We start from the raw sequence: 23,258 nt of genomic DNA, 5'->3' as shown, positions 1-23,258 counted from the left end.
CAGCACAGCCCTGGAAAAGCTGGCAGCCCGTGGCTTGGACAGGAGCACTCTGTGCTGGGTTAGGAACTGGCTGCATGGCCGGGCCCAGAGGGTGGTGATGAACGGTGCTGCATCCAGCTGGGGGCTGCTCACCAGTGGGGTCCTCAGGGCTCTGTGCTGGGGCCAGTTGTGTTCAGTATTTTTATTGACGACATGGATGAGGGGAGTGAGTCTATGGTTAGTAAATTTGCAGATGGGGGCATGTGTTGATCTGTTGCAAGGTAGAAGGACTCTGCAGAGAGACTTGGATCAGTTGGATGGATGGGCAGAGTCCAATAAGATGAAGTTTAGTAAGTGCCAAGTCCTGCATTTTGCCCACAACAACCCCCTGCAGTGTCACGGGCTGGGGATAGAGTGGTTGGACAGTGCCCAGGCAGAAAGGGACCTGGGGGTGCTGGCTGACATGAACATGAGCCAGCAGTGTGCCCAGGTTGCCAAAAAGGCCAATGGCATCCTGGCCTGTGTCAGGAACAGAGTGGCCAGCAGGAGCAGGGAGGTCATTCTCCCCCTGTACTGGGCACTGGTGAGGCCACACCTCGAGTGCTGTGCCCAGTTCTGGCCCCTCAGTTTGGGAAGGACCTTGAGATGCTTGAGCACATCCAGAGGAGGCAACGAGGCTGGAGAGGGGCTGGGAACACAAACCCTGTGAGGAGTGACTGGGTGAGCTGGGGGTGTTTAGCCTGGAGAAAAGGAGACTCAGAGGTGACCTTATCACTCTCTACAACTTCCTGAAAGGTGGGTGTAGCCAGGTGGGGGTTGGTCACTTTTGCCAGGCAACAACTGACAGAATGAGAGGACACAGTCTTTAGCTGAGCTAAGGGAAATTTAGGCTGGATGTTAGGAAAAAAGTTTTTTATGGGAAGAGTGATGAAGAACTGGAATGGCCTGCCTGGAGAGGTGATGGAGTGATCCAGGTGATCCAGATCCCTGGATGTGTTTAAAACAAGACTGGATGTGGCACTGGGTGCCATGATTTAGTTGAGGTGTTATTAGGGCATGGGTTGGACTTGATGACCTTAAAGATCTCTTCCAAACTCGTGATTCTATGATTCTGTGAGGGTGAACCTGGGGAGGAATTGATGATAACTGAATGACCTAATGAGTTAATCCAGTCCCCAGACTGCTTTGCAGGATATGGAGCCAGAAGTTTGAATACACTGTGAATCCAAACTTCAGCTGCCTAGCCAAAGAGAAAATGGGCTTAATGGAAAATGCAACTCAATACCTTAGCTGTATTTCACTCTGGCAGTTTCCTAGTAAACTAAAAGTGCATTTGATGCAGTTGTGTTATCCTTGGGAGAGTAATTCATAACCCTACTGATAACTTGTTAAGTACTATTAGAAAAATCGTGGTAGTGGGGGGTTCTGGAGTTCTCAAATGATTTTTAAGAATCCCCTTCACTCCCTGCTTCAAGTTACATGGTTTGCTATTAGTATGTTTGCTACAAAAATACATCCTAAATATTTTAAGTGATGGAGTCTCTTTCTCTAAAGTTGTGAGGAAGAATTTGGATTTAAATTTAAAAAATAAGTTACACTTCTTTATGAAAGTGCTGCATGCAGTTAGGAGGGTTAAAAAGTCCATGAATGCTTTGTGAATAGCTCCTGTATCAGATCCAAAACTAACTGGAGGTGTTTTTCATGTGTTACATGGATGATTGCCCAGTACAGTTTTAGAGGTGTGCCTCCGAGTACCACTCAGGGCAGCAAGGGAGAGAGGGAGCACACAGAGATGAAATTGGATAGTTTCACGAAAATAAAATTAAGCAAAACCAAATATTTATACTCTTGTTCTGTTCTCAGAAGAACTGTCATGCAGGCTCCCCGGAAATTCAAAATTTGATCCTCATTCTTGATTCCTGATGCAGCTTAGCTGTGCTGTTGTACTTTGCTGTACTTTGAAAATGGAGTGCAGCTGTTCAGTATCCAGTGTCAAAATAGTATATTGTTTCATCATCCTTGGTGGGCTTACTGCAGGAAAGGAGGATTAGTGGCAGCTGGAAGCAATATGCCTCTAGTTTTTAAAACTTTTGAAAATTTTCCCCTTAATTTTGTACATTAAATGGGGGAATTCAGATCCATCATTCTCTGTGAACAGATTGATTCTCTAATTCGCTTGTATTCCCTCTTTCATGTGCATATCAACTTTTGTGAATTTATGTATTGCTTTCTAATCTTTGATGGTGGGAGAGGCACATTATCTCTGGGAAGGTGGTAGTGGGTGACAAAGGCAAGCAGAAAAGAAAATTGATGAAATAAAGGGTTTCAGATGAGGGAAGCATACAGGAAAACTTTGAAAGGTAATTAATTAACCTCTTTGCATGTAAATTAAAGTGAGCATATAATCCTTAAAATCAGTTTAAAATGCTTCTCCTCTAATTCAGCACTATTTTACTGAAATAGAAATTCTTGCTTACAACAGCAGGATCATTAAGATCAACCCTGTAATGTAGATTAATCCATCTGATTTTTTTCCATGTTTTCTTTTTCTTCAGACCTTACTCTGGTACCTGTTATTCTTGGGAGCAGTGCCTGTTCACAGAGAGAGCACAGGGCAGTTTGAAACTAGTCCAGTTTGGCTGTTTGGACAGGGAAGAGGAATCTGCAGGGGGGCCCATGCTCAGTGTCTCAGAGTTTGGGAAGCTCAAAGCATTTCCTGAGTCCAAGGAGGTTGCTGTGGAAATATGCAGCTGGAGGCAGGCCAAAGTGTTGCTGCTGAATTGGTGATAAAAATCCTCCTGTGCAGCAGGAAACAGCAGTCCAGCTCTAATACTCCACCCTTAAGCTCTGCTTCTCCAAACCTATTAATTTCCAGCTGTGGAATTCTTCACATATACTTTTGTAGGTTTTTTGTGAAATAGGATTTCAGCTCTGTTTTTATACAAAGTCAGATTTCAAGAAAGGTGGTCAGCTAATGCCATTTTCCAGAGTGTCGTTTTAAACCCTGGCAGGTTTGTTATATCTAGAATTAAGAGTTTTAAAATAGTGAGCAGAAACAAAATTTGTCTTAATTTGTCAAAGTTCAGTAAGTTGAAATAGTGAAAAACAAATAATGAGATTGAATCAAATGGTTTTCATTTTAGTTGGTCACCAGAGGAGACCTTGAGAGGGGAGGCAAGTGTAAGTCTTGGGCACCATTACAGCAATGTGATTTTGATGTGTGAGATCACATGTTTTGTTGCAAATTAGTAGAAATTATGAGAAGGCATCTTTAACTCCAAAGAATAGGTATCTGGATGGGGATTTATTGTCTTGCCTATGAGTGTTTGCGCTCATTGAGTTCAACTTTTCTTGAATGTTTCTAAAATGAGCTACTTCTCTGTGATGAAACATGACCTGCAAGTTAATAATGGAGCAAGTGAAATATGTACTGAATATGATACACAAGGTATTCAGAATAGTGAATGAAAAGAAGCAATTGTTGCACATTGCAAGAGCAGTAATTGGAAGGGACTGATGATTGATTTTTCTCTAAAGACAAGGTTAAATAGCATTGTGAAAGTTTCCTCTTTGATTTAGAGTGAATTTTGATCAAAATGACAAGCCAGCTTAGAATTTCCCATGGAAGTTCCATGGCACAAAGCCAGGAACTTGTATTTTCAATACAGAGACCTGCTTTGTTATGGTTTTAGTGTAGTTTCTTTGTTGTAAATATTTTGGATTTCCACGAGAAGAGATTTTTTTTTCCATGAGGAGAGATTTTAGCCATGCAAACTACATGTGATGTTTCCATTTTCCAAGCTCAATGAAACTGCACTGTTTCATCACTCCCTTAGAATCTGAAATAGCAGATTAGGATCAGTATAGGGACATCTGCATGTTTATATATAACCTGCTAGAAACTGGATTATGGGCATCTCATATACAGGACCACAGAATGACTCATCTTTCAAATAAGAGGCGAGGCATATTCTCTACAGTTCTAGGTAGAACATTTGTTCTTAATGGTGCATTGTCACCCTAGGTAGTCTGTGTAGCCCAGATACATTGTCTATGAACCTGTCCACAGGTATTGAATGCATGCAAGTCCCCATGTACTCAGGAAAGCTGTATAAAATAGTATTTTGACAACATTCTCCAGCATAATTGAGATTTTAAATTAGCAACTAAAGAATACCCAAAGACATGAGCACATCTGCTGAACGGTTACAATAGCTTGTAAGAAGGACCATGATCAATCTCAGTTGTAGATAAGAACAGATGTTTGAATCTGCTGAGAAGGGGGAGCTTTGGAATGAGTTTGGTGGGAGCAAACAGTGTTACAGTATGTGCTTAAAATAATTAGTAGCTTCCCATCTTATTAGGTGTGTCTTTTTTTGCTGCATTTGCCTGAATAGTGTGTGCCACGAGACTGTGGATTTAAGCTTCTTGCCAGCCAGTCCAGAGTTTTGGAGTACACAGTACCCATATTATTCCTAACTAATCAGCATAGCCCTAGCCTGTTACCTGGACGTGTCTTGGGGGCAAGAAAAGTTGAATTATCAGGAAACATAGCTAAATTTTCTGTCTTCAAAATTTTCTTCTTGTTATTAAACTTTCTGGTCATCTAGCCTTCATTTTAATAGAGCTTCACAGTTGACATTTCGGTTGTTTGGCCATTCCCACAAGGTTGTGAGGATTACTCACTTTCCAGCATTTGTCCTCAGTTTCTTGCAACTTCATCTGAGAGTACTTGGCTTTGGGGACTTTGAGTTATTTCTCTCATGAAAGAATTTTCAGCAATGGAGACACTAAGTTTAATTCTCTGGCAGGATATGGCTTCATATCTCTATTTCTGTCTGACATCTCTTCTTCAAATAACCTTTGGTTTGCTTTCCTCAGACATTTTTGAATCTGTTGCTTCTCTTAAACTGAAGACATTCTGAAATCTTTGGACTCCATATCTTAGTATTGATCTCTTGTGTAAATGTTAAATCAGTTTAAGCTCTATATTTGTCCATGAATCTAAATCATCTTAAAACTTCACCTTCACCCACAGCTCTTCCTGCTTTGGAAAGCTGTGCACAGAGCTTCTGACACTTTTTTATCACTTCCATACCTTCTTTCCTGTGTCACTCTCAGTGCCTAGACAGGCTCTTTACCATTTCTGTTCATTCTTTAATCTGCTGCACAGTAAGGTCATCTTTCTGTTCCTTCTTGCTACTTGGCAGCTTCAGGTAGGATGCACAAGCACAGCACCACAAGTGGGAATTTGCAATAGACTTCATATTTTTGCAAAATCTGGCATGTAAGCTGAGAAACTTCAGAAAACTGGGCAGATTTCTCTTTTTTCTTACAGGTTTTCAGTCAGTTGTGTGTTTTGGATGTGTGTGTTCTGGATATGTATGTTCTGTATCTCAGCTCTGTAGTTCTTTTCCTCTGTTTCCTCCTCTGGTGGTGTAGCAATAGTGACAGGGCAGGAACATTGTGTTGTTGGTTTTTTTTCCTTAATTTTGCAGTCAAGTCTGGGGATTGGTTATTCAAAGAAACATAGAAATCTGAACACCCTTCTCAGGAACATTATCTACTGCCTACAACTACTATTTAATGGTGCATCCTGATGGTGTTCAGTTGAGAAGATCTTCCTTATAGTATTCAGAGTTGCCTTCAGAAGATAGCACCAAGGGCTTTTGGCTTGGGATACATCTCCAGTGCAAGAAATGAAAACATGTGTCCTTCTAAACTGATGTGGTTTTTGTTCTTTTTCTTTCCCTGTAGCCTCGTCATGTATTCAACATGCTGAAGAAGTATGTGCGTGCTGAGCAGAAGGACAGACAGCACACTCTCAAACACTTCGAACACGTCCGCATGGTAGACCCAAAGAAAGCTGCCCAAATCAGATCTCAGGTAATCCCCACTGATGGTTAGTGAACTTGTGTTAGTTCATAACTATTGTGAAATTTCTGTCAGCCTGTTTTTTATAAAATACCCAACTCCTTTCCATGGACAGCTTTAAATGCAATCGAAAACAATCTGTTTTCCATCAGAAGATTAAGGCAGAATGATAGAGTAATGTGGGTATGATTTTTCTTCTGAGAAGAACTGAATACAGGTTTTTTGTCTATCTGGACCATGAGTCAGTCATGGGCATGCTCTGATGAGCCTTCCAGAGCATTAATGCTGAGAGCCTTTGTTAGTGCTTTGGTAAATAATACCTCTGGAAAAACATCAGTATTAGATTTAGCAACAGCACATGGTTGTGCTTCTCTCACTGAAGTGGCAGAATCAGAAGTGGTGCAGCCATCTGACTGTGACCAACCTTTCTATAGTCATTGCAGAGGCACTTGTAATGTCTATAATTGTGATTACTGTGATGCACTCGAGTTTAATGTGTTGTTTTAAAACAGACACTGTCCTTCATGGCATTTAACTGCTGAATGTTACTATAGACCTCAATGCATATGTTTTGGAACATCTTTTATCTTGTCTTCATAAATCATAGAGGGCAAGAAAGCAGAAAGAAAACACCGTAGACTGAAGATGTATTTGGCTTTCAAAACAGCAATTAAAGTTGGAGTCACAATGGATAAGCTGTAAAAACAGTGTGCTGGAATCTGTGGAATCTGCTGCTGTTCCCTCTGTAGGATTCAGTGGCAGGCACTGTTCCAGCCACAGTTTTTGAATTGACTGACATCACAAAAAGAAAAATCAAAACTATGTACCTCCCTGGATAGCAGATTAGATTTTCAAACATCTGTTTCAGCCAAATGTGTACATTGAGATCATGCTGTCTTGAAATTGTTGTAGTGAGAAATGCGCACTTCTAAAAGTCTTCTGCAGTGACTATTATCTTTGCCTTGTCTTAAGCATCTATTATAACTTCTTTTTTTCCAAGTCTCATTGGGTTATTTAATGACAAAAATAAGTGAAATTTTGCAGAGTGCAGATTGTGTGGCAGCACTAGTGAAGAATAGAAACTGACATATAAATACAAGAAGTGCCGTGTATTGTCTAACATGTCATTGTAGGAATGAGTATTGATATAGCATCTCTGTGTCTGAAATTGGTCAGATGGTTGGGGAAATGTGGCCTGGGAGTTCTGTTTGTGAAATGTTTTTCAGTGAAAAATGGAAAACAAAGTATTTAGTTCAACAGCATAAATATTTAGATTTGAAGAAATCATGCTGCTGTTTCATTAAAACTGGTGTCTGCAACTGATTTTACTTGTTAGACCTAATTATCTTGTCAGTCTTCTAAGATGCATCTCAATTTCTCCTTCTACTGAAGAAAGGTGATACTTGTGAAGAGTAGCCTGGGGGAGCACATATCATACAATGTCATAACTCAGCCCATAACAATGTGATGGCACTTGAGGCAATAGAGCTGTAATCAAATGAGAGGATGCAGTAATGCTTCTGGGTGGAAATATTTTTGTTTGCAGCTGAAATATTTGCAATTTGTAAATGCTACTTCTTTTTCTTTGGAGAGCTGTTTCTTTTTGCAGTATTTGGATTAGTAAGTAAATAAATAAATCCAAACACCTGAAACATTTTGATGCAGCAATCACTGTGCCTCACTTGGTTTACCTGTTATGTGAAAACTTATAAGTATGGGCAAATGTAAACTTTTCTGAAAGAAGAATGAAGCTGTGGATTTCTGCCACAATAGCTGCTTGTGTGCATGTTCTGCCCCACAGCAAATGTAAACCCCTACTTTAAATTACTGCATTTCCATGGGATTTCAGGTGGCTGTGTAAGAGCATCTAGAATGGTATGTTTAGCAGCTGTAGGAGAGAGGTGAGTTTTGTAATAGGTTTGACAGTTTTGATACATAGAGCATATTGAAATCTTATACCTGCGCAAGTGAAAATGGTTTTGCTTCCTATAATCTATGAAATTTGTGATAATGTTATCCATAACAAATAAGTTATCCATAGCATCCCCCTCCTTTGAATATTTTTCTTTCCATAGGTTATGACACATCTACGTGTGATATATGAGCGCATGAACCAGTCTCTCTCCTTCCTCTACAATGTGCCTGCTGTGGCAGAGGAGATCCAGGATGAAGTTGGTATGCAAACTACTAACATAGAAAAAGACATATATTTCTGTGATAAGAAATTAGCACCAAAAGCAAAAATACATCATCTCACTTTCCCTATTGGTATACTCCTCAGCTGAAAAATAGAAGAGTAAACCTGGCATCATTCTTAAATTTTGAATTAAATTATAATGAGCCCTTGGAAGACAAATCCTGTGTATATCCCATGCAGTGGCATCATCATACTGCTGTAAATGTCTTCACTGAAATATGTTAATTGACATTTGGAACCTTCCATGCTATAGGGATACAGCAATTGACAATGAGATTTAGGCAAACCCTATCCTTTGGATATTTAGTTTACCTGGTAAGTATTTACATGATATAGACCATTTGGAAGTCCCACAGTTAAAAAATTGGTTGCAGAGCCAAGGATCTGAGAAAAGTGTAGGTATCGACTTGGCAGTATTCTAGTGGTCATGCATTTTAGTTCTTGGTTAGTTATCAAATTGATATCTCTGCTCCTCTCATTTTTTCCAGCATACAAGCTGGACTGTGGATGCATCTGGTAGCAACAGACCTATGTTTGCCTTTTCCCTGAGAGCTGTAATGGCAGATAGCTGTGAGGGAGAATGGCCTTTCCTTCCATCCAGATTCCTGCCCTTGGCTGTGGCATTGCTGCAGCAGAGAGATCTCCAGTACAGCACTCACACTTTGCCGTTTGCTGCTATTGCAGCAAGGCAACTGCACTCAGTTTTGGACATCATGTTGCTAATGTTTGTCTTTAAGAAAAATAACACATGGTTAAATGTAAAGGTCAGAGATGGGACAGTCATTTTTGCACAAGTTGTGGCAGTAAGTGGCAGTTAATGTATTAATTTTAATGTATTAACTAGTAAACGGGTTCAGCTGAATAAATAAGTCATTGATTTCTTCAAAACACCAGGGAGGGAGGTGTGCCACTGCAGTAAGGGTTAGGATGCATTTAAGACACAGGGAGGGATGGACAGGGAATAGTGGTGGATTCATTTGCCCAAAGTATGAGTTATGATAGAGATATGCTTCTGCTTGAGAGGGCTGGAGATGAGATCAAGAAATAGTGGGAGGGACTGGGAGGCAGCCAGAAGATAACTGGTTAGTAATTGTCCTTAACTGTGTGTTTCTGTGCTCCACAATTATAAGGCACAATCAACAGTCTCAGTCTGTGGATGTAGAGTCATTCAGGGAGGAACAACATCTTACTGAAAATTTGAAAGCATGTAATTTCTGTAGAAAGAAGATGTCAGTACTGTGAGGTCTTTGAGATGCTCAGTTAGTTTTCTTTTTGCTCTGCTATCATTCCCTTGGGGTTTTTGCTTCAAACTTCAATTTCTTCTTTCTATTCTTGGTAAGGTTAATGCTTGTTGCTGAGGATATTCTTGTAAATTTTGTTCTCCTTTCTATGTACTGAAGTGGAACAAGAATTCCAGAATCTTTGGAGTGGCATGAGACCAAGAGTCTAGTAACTGCTGAGTGGTTTATGAGAATCTGACTCCTAATCTCAAATGTAATACTAATTTTTAGGGGCAAAAAAGAGCCTAAAATTACTAAGGTATTCTTTCCTAATAAGTTGAGAGCAGCTAAGAAATTACAAAGAAGATGTTTGCTACAGTCTCTTGAGCAGCTTTTCCTTACCTTGATGTTTTTTTTCCTTTTTGTGGTTTAGGCTGTGCTAAAAGCTGTTCAATGCATTGCAAAGTTTAAAGCAATTAAAACAAAGTTCTCATAATTGGGAGTTACTAAGCAACACAAATTAAAGTAGTATCTTTTCTGGGTAAAATATTAGATCTAGATAAAATAGTTTTCCATAATGCAATGTCTTTCAGTATCAGTGTTCTTCTTGTTGATAATATTGTCTCTAAGCTTTGTTTTACGTATTGGTTTTAATGAAGTTTGCAGAGCTCATTCCCATGTGTTCAAGAAGACAGTATCCTCCTAGCTTTGAGCCTTCTCACTCTGATCAGCCTGTTTCAAATTCTCTTCTGAAATTACTGAATTTCTTAGTCTCTGTACTCTTCCTAAACCCATGGAAAAGGACATCTTTTACAGCTGCAAAATCTGTGGGAAAGTAAACGTCTAATAAAACTTCACTTTGTAGCATTCCCAAGAAATACTACAACTCTCAGTAAAAAGATGTTTGATTAAATACCTTTTGTTGGAACCATTGACTTAGAAAGTCTGGGTCAGTAGAAAATTTGAAAAATAAACGAGGTATGGACATCTCACACAGAGTGTCTAACTAATAAATTGCATGTAAGGAGACATGGTTGAAAATAGTTTTAGTTAATTTTCTTTCTTGATTATGGTTTTAGTTTGTAGTTCCACTCTGCTGTAGAGTTCTTTATTGTAGTTTTAGTTTCTAGCTCCACTCTGCTGTAGGGTTCTTCATGAAAAGTTTTTACCTTGAGGAATGGCTAATCTTTGCTTTAGATAACAGACCTCTGACAAAGGTAGTTTTTCCCTGAATCAACCAAGTAGCTCTATAAGCAGCAATACAAATGCAATCCAGTTTGCTATGAATTTGTCCCATGGGTTTAATTCCTCTTACAGATAATGTGGTGCTGTTTTTCACTCTATTTTTCCTATTGCTAAAAATATTATGACCTATTTTTGCACAGTTAATCTGATAAATCACAGTCTTGCTGTTGGACATTTGGAGTTTCCTTAAAATACAGACCATGTTTGAAGTTTCTACCTTAAAAGGCCAGCTTCCATCCATTGTTATAATGTGCAAAATCCAAAATAAAAAAATCCAGCTTCTATGCTTAAAATGGGCTCTTATGCCTTTTAAAAGCAGCCTTTTCTTGTTATTTTTGTAAGTCCAGCAAAGATGGTGGTAGGAATTTAGGGTAAAATTTAACTGAGTTTTAGTCCTTACCTGCAGGTGTCCATCACCAGCTGATGTCCACCAGCTTTAACAGTGGGTGTCATAGGAGCATATAGATAGTTGCAAGACTCACAGCACTCCAGAGGGTAGAAAACAGCACTTAAATTAAGTGAGGGCTTTCATCCTAAGCATTTGACCAATGTGTAATGTGCAAATGCCCATAAGGGTTTCAGGCACTGTAATGTAGCAGCAAATTCCAGATGTGTGGGAAAGGATATTGCTGGCTGTCTCTTGTTCATATTGGGCCAGAGGAAAAGGAGCCAGTCTGAGAGTTGCAGAAAGAGGTCACCTAACCATGGTTGCTCTGAAAAAGCTTGGAAAGAATGAGCAGGTCATTTGGGTAGGAGACGGGCATTCTGGCTGCAGATGATTTCACAAGGGACAGAGATGCAAATGTGTTAAAAAAGAGGTCACTCTTGGTAATTGATGTAATTCTTGGTGATAAATGGAGTTTTTTATGAGCAGGAGTATGCCCCATGAATAGGAGAGTGGCACAAAAAGAAATCTGAGCAGATTATTTGCCTGCCTAGGTGTTTGTACTCACCTTTTCTCTCTGATAAATCTCATATCCTATTTAACATGTATGGAATCCAGAAAAAGCAATAGCAGGCTTTAAGCAAAATCAGCAGTTCCTTCAAGCACGTCCTGCTTTAAATCCTTATTTGATTAGATTGCTTATCCATCTATGTAAAAGGCAATTTATTGCAGAGAGTGGCACAGCAGGCATGGCTTCTGAATCAGAAACTACGTCAGAGCTTTGTACATCAGTCATGTGGGTAGGCAGTGATCTGAATTTTTAATTCTGTGTTTGCTACTTCTTTCCAAATTGATGTCCTCAGCTTCAACTTTTCTAGCCCACCACTGAGGAAATATTAAGCTCTGTAGTAATACCACAGCAGTATAGTACCTAAGCTCAGAAGCATTCAGTTATGAGCAATAAGTAAAAGAATATTATTTCAACTGTCCCTTGACAAATAAAATCAAACTATTGTTATTTTATTATTCTGTTCCACTCTGCCTGTCCTGTTGTTCTGCAGCATTTTCTGGATGCCACACACACATGACTTGTCTAGAAGAGAAGGCAAATCCAGGCTGACCCCAAATCAGTGCCTGCTTTCAGATAGTGTACTGTGGGTCAGGTGCTATTTTAAACATTTGTGTGCTCCAACTTAGCATGACAAAATTTGAAACAAGAGACATTTGCCTCTTGACATTTGCCTTGCAAGTTCCTTTGAAGATTTTTGTAAGTGTTTCTGGAAGCAGCTGCAGACTCAAGATGTCTGAAGACATCCTATGGCACTTCCACTTTAATCATCAGGCCCAATACCTATCTGAGTGGAGGGCAAAGTTAGCACTTCCTCAACTGGTCCTGGTCTTTCAGCATTTATTGGACTAATTTTTGAGTCTTTGTTTCTAGCTTGTAGTTTTGATCTGTAGTCAGTCCACAGCCTTTCTACATTTCTTGCCATGAGTTGAATTAGGATGCTGTTTCCAGTCATTCTGTGGTATCCTTCTTAAGAGGTTTAATGGTATTCGTTTCTTGCCACAGGCTGACAGTTCAAAACCACAATCAGAGTGGTCTGGGGACTGATACTGCAAAACCAAAACATGCTCTTGGAGGCTTTGCAAAAGCAAATTCTATGTCTTGTCTTGTTTGGTGCTGTTCCTTTTGTGATTGTTTTCTTCTTCCTCTCCCTAAAATGCTGTTTTGAATATGTTATCAGTAATGTCTGTCAGACTGCAATGGGCCTTCTCAGTGTCTTTTTTTTTCCTGTAACTCTTCCTTGTCATTCTGTCTTAAAATTTATCTGATGGGAAGAATTCCACCTTCAAAAATGTTAAAGATGTTGAAGCAATGCTTAGGATTTCTGAACCTTTATTTGAACTTGGGTTGCACCATCAAGGTATCAGAATAATTAAGGAGAGTTGACTTACATTGACTGTGTCAAAAGCTTGTTTAAAGGTTTACAAGAGTATTGTAATGGGATCATACAGAATATTGTAGTTCATATCAAGTAAGAATAGTAATTACCTTGTAACTCAATTTGAGAATGTTAGACTAGAAAATTCTTGAAATTGCTGTTTGTTTGTAGAGGTGGCAGCTCTAGGCTGCTTGATAAGAACCAGTTCTAGTCTTCCTCTAAAACTAGAGGCAAAAATACTGGCTGCATCTGATTGATGCTATAAAGTCATGCATTAGAGTGCTTATAATGCCTTAATTTTTTTTTTTCTGGTAAAGTAAAAGTGTTGTTGAGGCATGGGTAAATGCATTAGCACTCCACATTTTATCTGTGAGACAGACCATGTTCAGTGAACTGGCATAGAGAAAAATAAAGAATAGTCACCAGTGGTGCTCATCATCAGGGCAGTTGGGTTTTGCATTAGTTGACTAATGTGCTTCATCCAGACTGTAAATAGAGTGAGCATTTGTAATAGTTGCAAAAACTCATAGCTGGGGAAAGTTGGACAATTTCTGTTCAGTTTTATACTTTCTGCCATTCTGGAGATAATAGAATTGTCATTTTTAAATTGCCCCAGGCACTTGGCTAGTACTGTGTAGGGGAGTGTTCAATATTGGATACAACAAAACATCATCTTTGCCAAAGCAGAAGCATTGAATTTCCACCCTGATCTCTTTAAAACCAGCACATTTTTCTGTGCCAGCAAGTATTCCGTTGAGATCTGTTGATATCTACACCACAGAGAAACTCCTCAGCAAACTTTAAGCAGTTTGTGGAAGTGGGACAATAGTATGTAGGTCTTACCAAAGGTTCTGTAAAACCTGCTTTCTAGTTTTAAATAGCCTGCTTGGTGTGTCTGGGCTGTATCATGCAAGCCCATGTTCCTGCCCTTCTGCTCTGCCCTTTGTGCCCATAAGTGTAATGCAACTGGAACAAGCAGTCAAAAGCAACCTTTGGAGAATGTGCATTTGCACAGGTATGCTGAAGTGACTTCCAGCACTAACTACACCTGTGTTTTCTCCCCATAATTGATTTGACACATTTATGTGTAACCAGTAACCTCAGCTTTTCAAAGAAAAATTTTAATTTTCTGTGAAGTGGTTATTGACCTTTAGTATTCTCCCTTGAAGGCCTATAGCATTCAGTCAAAAAGATGGTTTGTTAGGATTCTAGCAAAATATATATTGTTGCCTCAGTGGTTAAAAATAGCAGAGTCCTTCCACAAAAGCAAATGAATTCTGTGTTAAGCTTTCCACAGCGACATTGAGATAGATTTTGTATGCTTAAATATTGACATATGGCCCAGGTGGAGAGCCTGATGAGCAATTAAGACCTTTTCTGCCCAAGGACATTTGTTTTTAAAGCATTTGACTAATTCATATATGTATATACACACACACACACTCTCAAGCTTTTCTTTTTCCCAAGTGGTGTTTTTTTCTTTAATCATCACAAGCCTATGGCCTTGACTAAGCTATTAATTTTGCCACTTTGTTATCTCTATAAAATATTCTTACAATTATTTAAATACCATAAATAACAAGATGCCATTTGTTGGAGCAAGGTGATGTATGACATTTATGTAGGCAACCAGCCAATGTCACAGATGCACAGAATGCCTGAGGTTGGACAGAACCTCTGGAGGACATCTGCTCCATTCCCTCTGCTAAAGCAATGCCACCCAGAGCCAATTGCCAGTGTTTGGTCACTCTCACAGTGAAAAAGCATTTTTAAGAGACTCAGCTCTGTCTGCTAGTAGGATATGACCTTTGCTTCAGCGTAGGAGAGAAGGGAAAAAGTCCTGGAAATAAATCCAACATTTTCTTTCTCTAAGCATCTCTTATTTTTTGTCAAATTTATTTAACTGTCAAAGAAATGGTGGAGAATTGTAGATGATTCAAATAGATATAAATGCACATCACTGACGCTGATGTTCTGAAGTCCTTTCATTAGCAGTGTACTATATCCTCCCCATCTTTTTATAGCTAAATGGGCTATTGTGTGCTCTCATGGGCACTAATGTTCTCCAGAAAAGACATGAATCCTGATTTTTGTGTGCACAAGCCCTCTTTCCATCTCATAAATATTGTGAGCATGGCTTCAGTGAGTAAAAGAGCCAGTTTCCTCCAGGGTGCACAGATACTGGCAAAAGGCTAAATTACTTCAGGTGGCTTTGGATTGAGGTGGCTTGTTCTTAAAGGAAAGATATGGGACATCTTGTTTTCCAGTTCAGAAATATAGTCAGAATAAAAAGTTAATAGAAGTGATGAAGTTTATTGAGAGAATATTTTCCTTTGGTTTGAATAATGCTGTTCTGTTTCACTTGCACCTTTAAAAAATCTGGTCTCATGATCCACGTGTTAGAACTGAAAACTGATAATAATTGTGGACTTGTAAATTATAAACAAAGTAATTTTTAAATTTTCTGAGCATCTGCTCTTTCATTGAGTATTTAAATCTTTCACTCTAAATAATTCATGTATTTGCAGGAGAGGTTTAAAGGTGTTGCCTTGGTTTTTTCCAAGAGCTGATGGTGAGAGCACTCTGCCCTGCATTGATAGATCCTTCTTGATGACCTTATTCTGTGACCTTTCCAATACTTTAGCCTGAAGTATTTTTTTGTAGAAACTTCTGTTTTAATAGAAAGTTGCCATCCTCACTACAGATCCCACAGGGAGTTCATGATCATGAGACCATTGGGCTTACAGTGGAAACAGGCTGAGACTGAGACAGTGTCCACTTAACAACTTCTTTTGATACTCCTCTGGAAGAATCTACAGTCACGTTGTACACAATGGAAAAAAATGCATTAGACTTTGAATTGTCCAATTGTCCAGTTATTGGTTGTATTCTTTCCTATTTTTTCTTATTTTATTGGATACATGTGGATTTGATCAGGATTCTCTCCTTAATCACCAGTCATTTTTTGGTGTCATGAATACAGTAAACTGGGAAATTCTCTCTCTTGGAGAGCCTTGTTTCTGTGGGGAGTAGAGTTACAATTATATGAAAATGTTGCATTTAAAGGAGTGTGTATGTTATTTTAAATTAGTATCCTGGATATATTTGATTTTAAAAAGCATTATAGGTCACGATTACCTTATAGCTACAGGTTTTCTCATAAACGTCCAGTTGAATTATTTCCTGTTCTTTTATGTCTTCAGTAAAAAGTCTAAAGCACTCATTTTTGAGATGATGCAGATAAAGCATGTGGTGATACCAACATGTTCTCTTTAAAGCCTGAACCAACATGTTCTTTTTAAAGACTTTTTTTTAAGTCTGCTTTTAGTCTTAGGCTGAGAAGCCATTCTGCTTCTTTCTCATTAGTATTTCCTGATAATTGCTTCTAGTGTTATGCTTTAAGGAGCTCATATGTTTGTTCATCACATACCCGATTTAAGATGTCTTTTTTTTTTTTTTTTTTTTTTGTCCAGCTTTCAGATATGATCTGAGAGCAAGTGACTTTCCAAATGCATAACTCCAGTCAGAGGGGAGGCTCTGACTTTATAAAATGTTGCCTGCTTACAGGAATCTCATTATACTGAGCTATTGGAGATTTTTTTGATACATTGAATATATGTGTATTTTTCTTCATAAATATGTCATCTTAAATCAAGTTCATAATGTCCTCGACTACTGAAGCAGCCCAAAATTGTGGGATCACAAACATTCCAACATCTTCTGCTTCATTTGTGCTGTTGAAAGATGGATTTTCTTTGCCCAGTTAACATGTTTTGGAAACACAGTTGTGTCATTCTGTGTGATTCACTCTAAGATCAGATTCCTAGTAGGAGGTCTTGGACTGTGAAAGAAACAAAGGAAGCATCCTAATTCTTACCTGCTGGCAAATTGCAAGTCTCCATTGACAACCAGTTACAGACTGTTTATATTAGCACAAGGTAATATAGTTTTATATATAATATATTACAGAGCTACTGTGTCAGTCTCTGGAATTGTTATCCAAAGGGATTTAAACACTAAAGTCTGAACTGCATCACTGTGGGCAGAGTATCCTGAGGGGGATGGCAAAATAAGCCTCTAATGCCAATGGTGTACTAAATTTTGTTTTGAAGCATAGCTTGCTTTCCAGAAGTGCAGAGGGAAAATTCACAGCTGTTTATTATGGTCAAGAGTATCTGTGGTGTTCTTCTTTGCCAGGTTGTTACTGTTGAGGTAAAAAAGGAAAAAATTACAGAGGATATGTGATTTAACAGAATGTTTGGGTTGATGGAGATTGGTTGCAGTAATGTTCTGTCAGTTCCCATGCACATGGGATTACAAATGATCTTTCATCAATGCAGCTTTCTCCTGCCTGTGATTCTCATATACCCAACTTACTGAAATGTGCATTTTTCTGAATAGTGGTGCCTGGGCAGAGTTCCAGTTCTTAGTCTGTTCTGCTTCCTCCTTTTAGATCATATGTATATGAAAAAGAGCATAAAAGGCACCAGAACTGGCCACATCCCACTTCATAGATATATTTGGTAAATTTAAAAAATGCATCTCTTTAGATTACTCTGGCAACCTAGGATATATCTGATCTATCAAACACTAAAACTGCAGTTAATAAATAATTGTTATCTGGAGCAAGCACTGCACAATTCACTTCTGTAAATTTGGATTTAAATTTAAAAGTATTATCTTTTGACCAAGGGAATCAACTGCTGATGCCTATTTCGGGCTTACCTAGAAACAGAGGCCAGACAAAGTTAAAAGGAGAAAAGCAGATATATTTAATGAAGAGCCTTCAGGTACATTAAGGGCAGATGAAGCCTCCCCAAGGGACTACACCCAGAATGGATGATGGTCCCAAGTTTTTCAGACAGATACAAGTTTGGTCTATTAGCATATCAGGTGTTAATCCTCCAATTACCGCTTCAGGTAATGAAGTTATATTCCCCCAGTTTGCTCCCCTCTCCCCCAATTCACTTTTGTTTATACTTTTTGGGGCTTGAGGCCCAAATTCACTTTTGTTTATACTTTTTGGGGCTTGAGGCAGATGGTGTCCTTGGATCTCAGGCCTAGAAGGATTGCTTTGTCTGACCAAAATATGAAGAGAGTTAACTAACACTCTATATGAAGTTCAGAGTTATACACTAAGGCAGTACAGGATATGAAAAATACAAAAGCTAAAATCTTAAACCATCAGTGCAACAAGTTAATGTTCAGATTTTTATATTTTTTAATGGATTGTTGAGTGCTTCCAAGATGACACATCAAAAATTGTTGTGGAATTCACAGTCAGACCTTGAGAAATGTTTGTAGAAAATGATAGGTAACTGACTTGTTTCAGGTGCCAGAAAGTGGTAGTTTTAGGTCCTACTGCAGTTTTAAATTGTGTTGTGTATTGTAAGTTTGGCAAGTAAATATAATTATTGTTACCAGTAAATAAGACAAAAAAAAATATAAATAAAGTAAATAATTATTTTCAGAAAATTAGACAATAAAATTCTGTAGCAATATTTCATAGAAATGTTTTTTGCAGAGTAGTTTCACTTATAAGCCTTATCAGGTACTTAAGAGGGAAAGGTACTTGGCTTTTTCTACTTTACACAAGCCTGAGCAAGAATAATGATAATATCAGTGACAATTGATCAGGCTGTTTATTTGTTTTAATTTAGATTCTTCAACCTATTTTAAAGCACTTAATGATATGTTAATTCGGACTTAAATGTGGAGTTGAATTGAAACTTGGAGAGTTTGTCACAGTGCCTTCTGTGGATCAGGATGATGATATACCATATATGTTCTGGATTATGGTATAATTTCAATTCAATTTTTTCCCCAAGTATTTTTTAATATTACCTTGTTTACCTTCATATTAGGTTGTTTCCATGTCTTACCTGGAGAGGACCTGTCTAATTTAACCAAATTGAATAAGGAGGGGATGAGAGGAAGGGAAAGAGACAACAGAAATTAACAAAAAGACATGTTGTGAAAGGGAAGAGCAGGGTCTTTTATTTCTGTTAAATAGCTCCCAGAGATGACACAAGCTTCAATACTTTCTGCTTTGAAGTGAGGAGGACATGCAGTTATTAATCAGATGACTGGCTGTTAAATACAAAAAAAATTATTAATGTCCACGTAGCTACAGCCATGTGTTGAGATTTGATTTTAGTTAATAGATAGTGTGTGTAGTTTTCAGATAATTATGGATTTGTAGTAATTAAAACTTCTGTCACTGAAGGCTAAGAGGCTTCTAGGAAAATTAGACAAAATTTCAGACCATGAGTTTCATAGCAGGCTCATTAAGTGGTGTGAAAATTGTCATGAACCTTTGCTCAGAGTGCTCAGTCATTGTGTACAAAACTAAATTTGCATTGAAGTCCATCCCTAAGGAAAAGACACTGAGGTCATTTTGAAATCAATCAATTACTTGGTGATAAGTTTATATCCTAAGCTTTAAAGACTGAATTTTCCTGAATTGGATTAGCCAAGCTTCAAAGACTCTTCTGTACCAGAAAACCTGTGATTTACCTGCACAAGGACAATGTCTCTGTATATTAGTTAAATATCTTTGGGGGTTTTAATGATATAAGACAAAATGTCTGCAAAGTAGATTTAACTGAAACATTATTCCATGTACCAGCTGACAGGAGGAAACTCACTTGGATTGTTTTTATGATGTGATTCAGGAAACAGCAAAATCTACATGTGGTGAAATAGAAGGAGCAAGAAATGGAAGTGCTAAAGTCGTGATTTTTTTTTTAATTTAGTAGAAGCATGTTCTTTTTAGCCTGGTTCTAATTATTGCAGCTATTCTCAAGTTCAAATGTGTATTTTTTTCTAAAGTTTGGTTTCCTGTTAGATTTTCTTAGCCATCAAGGTGTTGTCTAAGGCTATGGGATGCTTATTCTCTTACTAACTTCTAGAAAAAATATTTTAGGTCAAATGTTTCATGATAGCTTAAATGTTCATTTTCTGAGAATTTAAAAAGGGCCAAGTCTTTTCAACTTATTGAACAAGGTTTTCATACACAAAGGAAATTTCTGAAAAGTGGAGGGTTTTGGCTGCTATTTGCTCTTACCTGGTGGTGGTATCTCTGAAGGACAGAAAATAAGAACTGTGAAATGCTTTTTTTCCATGGTTCTTGCTCTTTCTGTCTCCCTTCAGCCATGAGGGAGAGATGCATTGCACTGAAAGAGTTTCCAGACAAAAAAACCTGTGACATAATTTCACAGGCTGTCAAGGAGGTGAGAAGAAAACTTAGATCTGATGGTGTGGTCACATTTCTCTGTCAGTATGGATCTGAGCACTGAAGGTTGGGCTCATTTCCAGTATTTCACAGGAGTGATCTACCACATCACTCCTCTTTCTTCATCCTCAAAGCATGCAGGCACTCTCCACCCTCCAGCAGGCAGCTCGCTTTCAGTAACATTCTCATCAGTCTCTCTACATTATGTTTGATTTGTACTAAACAAATGAATTAGTTCAGCGCTGAATACCACAGAATTGTGTTTTGTAGCTTGAGAATGTTATAATTATGACTCATGGCAGTAAGCAACGTCATGATCATACAGTGTTTGGTTCAGCAAAACATCTAAAAATAACAAAATACTTGAAATTCAGTGGAGCTTCACTCTTTGTGGTAAGGCACAGGAGGTCTTGTTTTCATATTTACCAGTTTTGGGAGAGTTTTGATTCATACAGCTGACAAGATACAGACACTCAAAGTTAGTTCAAACCTGACTGCATTACATCAGTGCAACTGCTTTAGAAAATAACATTGAATTAGCCCATAAAGTAAGCATACAATTGAAAGCTGCAGCTAAACATGTTACCTCTTGCCACATGTGCTGTAATAAATTATTGTGTTGGTGTTCTTAGTGAATCCTAATTGTGACATCCAACATGTGCATGATTTAAATTGCCTTCAGACAGGATTAAGGCAGTTGTGTGTGCCAGTACCAATGAAGCTGTTGCTGTGACTCAACTGCTCTGTAATTTCTGCTATTAAGAAGAACAAGGAGGTTGCTGACATTTTTTAGTTTTGTCATTTTGAAAGCACGTGCTCAAAAGCAAGTAACTTTGGGAAAAACACATGTTCAGTTCAGACTGAATGGTCACTGATGATAAGTGAGGCAATAAGACTCTGCATTTTTATGGGTTTATTTGAGCTCATTCCAAACCCATCTCTGTTGGATCAAATATATGTTCTACCATGTAAATGGCATTTTACAAAGGAAGTTAGATGTTGGGTCAAAACTGTGGCATATCATTTGGTGGTATTTTAACTAGTCCTAATTAGAGGTGTTTTGGGTACACTTCATTTCTAATCTCTTTTAAGAAGTTGTTTCCTAGAACTCCACAATTACAATTGCTGATTTTAAGGCTGCTTTTCAACTAAATTCTATAGTTCTGGCACTTAATAGTGATTGCAGAGCTTTTCATCTAGTAGGTGGGCTCCTTGAAAACACAACAAATGTCATAATTATTTTTGGAAATTTTAAACAAACTATGAACTAAATAAAAATTATGGTTTGAAAAATAGCTGATGGATTGTTGACACTCCAGGACAGCAAGCGAAGCCGTTCTGTATTAAATTCTTGTCATTATAGCTGGGCCAATTAAGGGCCTGGAAAGTATGTCCCAGAGTTCAACATCGGAAGCAGTGTTGTGTGACAGTAAAATTAGATAAGGTTCTAACATAACATGGGTTTGCCACTCAGAGACTCCATCAATTTTGTTGGGATTTGTCATGATATCTTTTCTAGCACAGTGCTATCTGCAAAGATTTGCAAATAGAACTGTGGTCTTGGGGCATTGTAGACAAATAGCTTCTAACAATACAGTATCTACCAGAAGATTCTGTAGTAAATTTTATTTCTTTTCTTCAGCTTTTTCTTTGCTTTTAGCTCCATTTGCCTCTTTGTGGGATAAGAGAATAGTCTTGAAAGTAGTTTGGATTGGTATTACACTTTTATCCAGTTTCCCAAACATATTTTGCTTCAGTTTTTCTAGATGCTGTTGTTGAGGACTATTGACCTATGAGGAGGCCTGCAGTGAGTCCAAAAATTAGTGAAACTTGCTTAGGTGCTATGAGAAGTCCAAGAAGCATCTTATTAAAATACTAGAAGTGAGCCTGTCTCTCATCCTGAGAAAGAAGAAGTTTAGGTTCCCGAAGGCGAATTTTGAGTGTCTGGAGGAGAAGCAGCGATTATGTGCCCTCACACCAAATTCAGAGCTAGTGGGAGGTCTGAGGTCCCAACTGAGTGTGGTCTCTTCCTGAGGTCATGGTTGCTTTTGAGCACATGCTCTCAGAGAGACAGAAAGATTTGCCATCCTCTTTATTTTTCTCAATGGCAAGGCTTAGCAGAATGCTACAAGGAGATAATAACCCAAGCAAAAAACACTTACTATAGGAAGATCCTTCGAGTGTTTTTGTCCTGTTGGTTTGATGTGAACTGAAATTTTGAAGAGCAAGCTAGGATCTCTCTATATTCAGCACCTAATGATAAGATATTCATAGTACAAATAAATCCCCTGAAACAGTTTGGAATGCACATCCTAGCCTGTAGCTGTGTCTGTACTCCCTGCTTTAGGGACAAATTTAGGGATTTGTCTTTTGCACGGTGGGGGAGTTGAATTGGCAGCTGCAGATGGAGGAAGTACTGTGTAAATAAATAGATGTATGGCTTTCCATTAGGGTAACTGATGATTCAAGTAGCCATCGATACTTGGAACAAAACCAACCCTGAAAAATTGATCTTGGACTTTGCCAGTAGTATCAATAACTGGAAATCCTAAGGCAAACTTTTTTTAGCAGTTTAACGATTGAAGCAGTTGTTTGTGAATCATTTACTCAGTGCAGACACAGCTGCTTCAGTGTGATGGATTCCAGCAGTTTCTATGCCAGGCACTTCCAATTTCTCACTGTCATTCAGTGTCTGATTCATCCTGTCAGATGGGCTTGACTCATGTAGCCATTGTTTCCCCGTTTGTTAAATGGATGTGATCATGATCTGCTGGTTGTAATATCTGTCTGCCTCACTTGAGCTATTGTGCAGGTCAGTTCCCTTCCGTGCTGTCTGCCACAGCTGGGTGGAAAACAGTGGAGCTGGCAACGATGTGCTCCCACTTGGGCAGCCTTGAGAGAACTTTGTGTGTGATCACTCCCAGCCCTCAGAAATTTGGCTGTAATGATGGTATCATGATGAGAGTTTGGAATCCTCTCTGTCAGCCTGGCAAGGCACATCCATGCCTGAACCGTGGCCTCTTCTGAGTTCTGTACCAGTCCTGCTCCTGCACTGCCAGAGCTCAGGTCCTTCCTTCCCCTCTGTGCACCATTTGTCCCTTTCCAAGGGCAGGAGCTGTCTGCAGGTGACACTGAGCATGTCAGCAGCATAGTATGGGCAGGAGTTGTACAGGACAGG

At 38.6% G+C, this 23,258-nt stretch overlaps 1 protein-coding gene across 2 annotated transcripts in view; it reads left to right on the top strand.

Annotated features, from left to right (window-relative positions):
• Positions 1 to 23,258, top strand: part of APP (amyloid beta precursor protein) — a 153,980-nt gene that overhangs the window by 104,539 nt on the left and 26,183 nt on the right. For both annotated transcript variants that reach the window (XM_005425819.2, XM_005425817.2), the window contains 2 exons: positions 5,737 to 5,865; positions 7,929 to 8,028. In XM_005425819.2, the coding sequence (XP_005425876.1) occupies positions 5,737 to 5,865; positions 7,929 to 8,028 (229 nt within the window). The remainder of the gene's footprint in view (positions 1 to 5,736; positions 5,866 to 7,928; positions 8,029 to 23,258) is intronic.

This window comes from Geospiza fortis, unplaced genomic scaffold (assembly GCF_000277835.1).
Source record: "Geospiza fortis unplaced genomic scaffold, GeoFor_1.0 scaffold154, whole genome shotgun sequence".
NCBI classification, from domain to species: domain Eukaryota; kingdom Metazoa; phylum Chordata; class Aves; order Passeriformes; family Thraupidae; genus Geospiza; species Geospiza fortis.
This window is presented reverse-complemented; position numbering and strand designations above follow the sequence as displayed.